The sequence below is a fragment of the Aquarana catesbeiana genome, linkage group LG07 (assembly GCF_042186555.1).
Source record: "Aquarana catesbeiana isolate 2022-GZ linkage group LG07, ASM4218655v1, whole genome shotgun sequence".
Lineage (NCBI taxonomy): Eukaryota > Metazoa > Chordata > Amphibia > Anura > Ranidae > Aquarana > Aquarana catesbeiana.
The window spans coordinates 4,469,264-4,472,170 of NC_133330.1; the positions used below are offsets into that span (position 1 = coordinate 4,469,264).

General features: G+C 37.0%; 1 protein-coding gene across 1 annotated transcript; it reads left to right on the forward strand.

The window, feature by feature from the left end:
* Window positions 1–966: 966 nt before the first annotated feature.
* On the forward strand, window positions 967–1,884 carry LOC141102450 (olfactory receptor 5V1-like). The gene has a single exon (XM_073591399.1). The coding sequence runs from the start codon at window positions 967–969 to the stop codon at window positions 1,882–1,884; it is 918 nt and encodes a 305-aa protein (XP_073447500.1).
* Window positions 1,885–2,907: the final 1,023 nt, after the last annotated feature.

The window sequence follows — 2,907 nt, forward strand, 5'->3', positions numbered from 1 at the left end:
AGAATCTATCCATCTTGCTCCATGAATATCTACGTTGGAGGTTACTACCCTTGAGAGCCATTTGAAGACTTGTGGGATTACCTGATTCCGTTACCAAAGGTCGCCAGATTTGAAGCCTTCATCTTTGGTGTACACCACCACAAGCCTGTTTGACTCACTGGGCGTACGCCCTTCTGGGCTCAAACATTCTGGTAAGCCTTCATCTAATTGGTGGTGGATTATCTACTTGTAAACTCTCCTCACAAGTTATTTTCACTTTTGACGTCAAGAGGATGTTATGAACATTTGGTTTCTATTCATTTCATTTTTGGACTCACTACACATTGGGTTTCTACCACTCATAGATTTCACATTTTATTTGTTTTTCAATATTGATTTAGTATCACTGTGAATGAACTTAATCAAGGTTATACACAATTCTTAATATTGATTGTGAGATTCACAACATTGTCTCAGGTCATTTTGAGTTATGTTTCTAGAGCTGCACTTTTATTTTTGTTATTTTATTATTTTGACAGAGTTATAAGAGCAAAAACAAAATCAGTTATTGTTTTTTTTTTTAAAGTGTTTTGTACTTACTTTGTCTTATAACCAATAAATAAAATCAGAATTAAAAAAGAATAGAACTTCAGTAGAGTTTTATTCAGAAATTATTTTATGAACTGTAAACGTATTTTTATAGTTTAAAAAAAAAGGCCTCTCAAGTGACAAAGGTGTTTTAAATGAGATCTTTAGAGACATTTAACAAGACTTAAAGCTTTGTATTCTTACAACACAGCAGATTGTCCTGGGGGAATGCCAACATTTTATATCTATAAAAGATATTCACTGAATCAAATGTCTGCATAGAATCCCGAATATAACATCTGGGCACACCTTACATGTTTTCTTATTAATAATTTCTAAGATTGATATTTTTCTTACTGTTTATTGGTGATACATTTACACAGAGAGGGAATAAATAATATGACAAATCTCACAAAGATCATCACTCTTATTCTTGTGGGTCTATCAGACCATCCACCAACCATGAATGGACTTTTTGTGCTCTTCCTTCTGATCTATCTGATGACTCTTATCATAAACCTCATTATATTTTTCTTGGTCATCACTGACTACCATCTGCACAACCCAATGTATTTTTTTCTCAGCAATTTGGCATTTCTGGACATGTCTTATTCATCAGTGAGTGGACCAAGGATGCTCTTCGACTTGGTCACCAAAAAACGATCAATATCCCTCCCTGCCTGTACAGCCCAAGTCTTTTTCTATGTCTATTTTACTTGCTCTGAGGTCCTCTTGCTCTCAGCTATGTCCTATGACCGGTACATCGCCATCTGCAAACCTCTACATTACACACAAATTATGTCTTGGAGGATGTGCGGTCATTTAGCTGTTATAATTTGGGTCTTTGGGCTTATTTATTCCTTGGTTCAAACACTTTGTTCGCTCAGGTTGTCCTTCTGTGGTCCAAATTCCATCCACAGCTTCTTCTGTGACCTCCCACACTTGTACCAGATTACATGTACTGACCCAACAATAAACATAGTGCTCATTTTTGCATTGGGCGGCAGTGTGGGATTAACTGCTTTTCTTTTCACATTTCTTCCATATGTTAGAATTATCAGTACAATTCTCCACATTCAAGGCAAAACTGGAAAGCTGAAAGCATTCTCTACCTGCACATCGCACCTCTTGGTGGTCTTCATCTTCTATGGCTCCATAATTTTTATTTACTTTGTTCCCACTGCCACTAATATGTTTGGCATAAACAAGCTGTTTTCAGTCATATCTGCCCTCATTAACCCTTTGCTTAATCCTCTGATCTACAGCCTGAGGAATAACGACCTTAAGGCAGCATTCAGGAGGACTTTAAATCCCTGAATAAAAAAGCCAATCCAGAACTAGATTTAGATAGGAATAACTTTCATGCAATGCAGTTGGATGTCTCCAACTTACAAGCCGACCTCAATGCACTATTTAATTGGGCGACTATGTGGCAGATGAGGTTTAATGTTGATAAATGTAAAGTTCTGCACTTAGGGGCTAAGAATATTCATCATACATACTAGGGGGACTACAACTGGGGGAATCAATGGTGGACAAGGATCTGGGGGTTTTGGTAGATCATACGCTCAATAATAACATGCAATGCAAGCTGTGGTTTCCAAAGCGAGCAAAGTCCTTTCTTCTATAAGAGAGGTATGGACTCCAGAGAGAGAGACATCATCTGTACAATTAGTAAGACCTCTTCTGGAATATGAAGTTCAGTTTTGGAGGAGCTCAGCTATGAGGAAAGATTAGAGGAACTGAATTTATTCTCTTGAGAAGAGGAGATTAAGGGGGGTATGATCACCATGTATAAATACATAAGGGGGGATATGATCTCCACGTATAAATACATAAGGGGGGATATGATCACCATGTATAAATACATGAGGGGGGATATGATCACCATGTATAAATACATAAGGGGGATATGATCACCATGTATAAATACATAAGGGGGGATATGATCTCCATATATAAATACATAAGGGGGGATATGATCTCCATGTATAAATACATAAGGGGGGATATGATCACCATGTATAAATACATAAGGGGGTGTTGCCTTATGAGTTTATGTGAAATCTCCATTAATAGCTGTAAAATATTGTAATTATGAATATATTTTATTTAGCTTGTATCTATGGAGGGTGTGTAACATAGCTTCACAGAAGTGTCTGTTAGACCAGACAATTCGGTGCCTAAGCTTGTCTATATAAACAATGAGACCCAAACCTCATTGTTCTGCACATACTCACTTCAAAGGATCCCATGTTTGAATATGCAATGAGGGGCCGTGGCCAGTCCATCATGTATACTTAATTTCCCTAAAAATGTAATCTACTTACAAGATTAAGT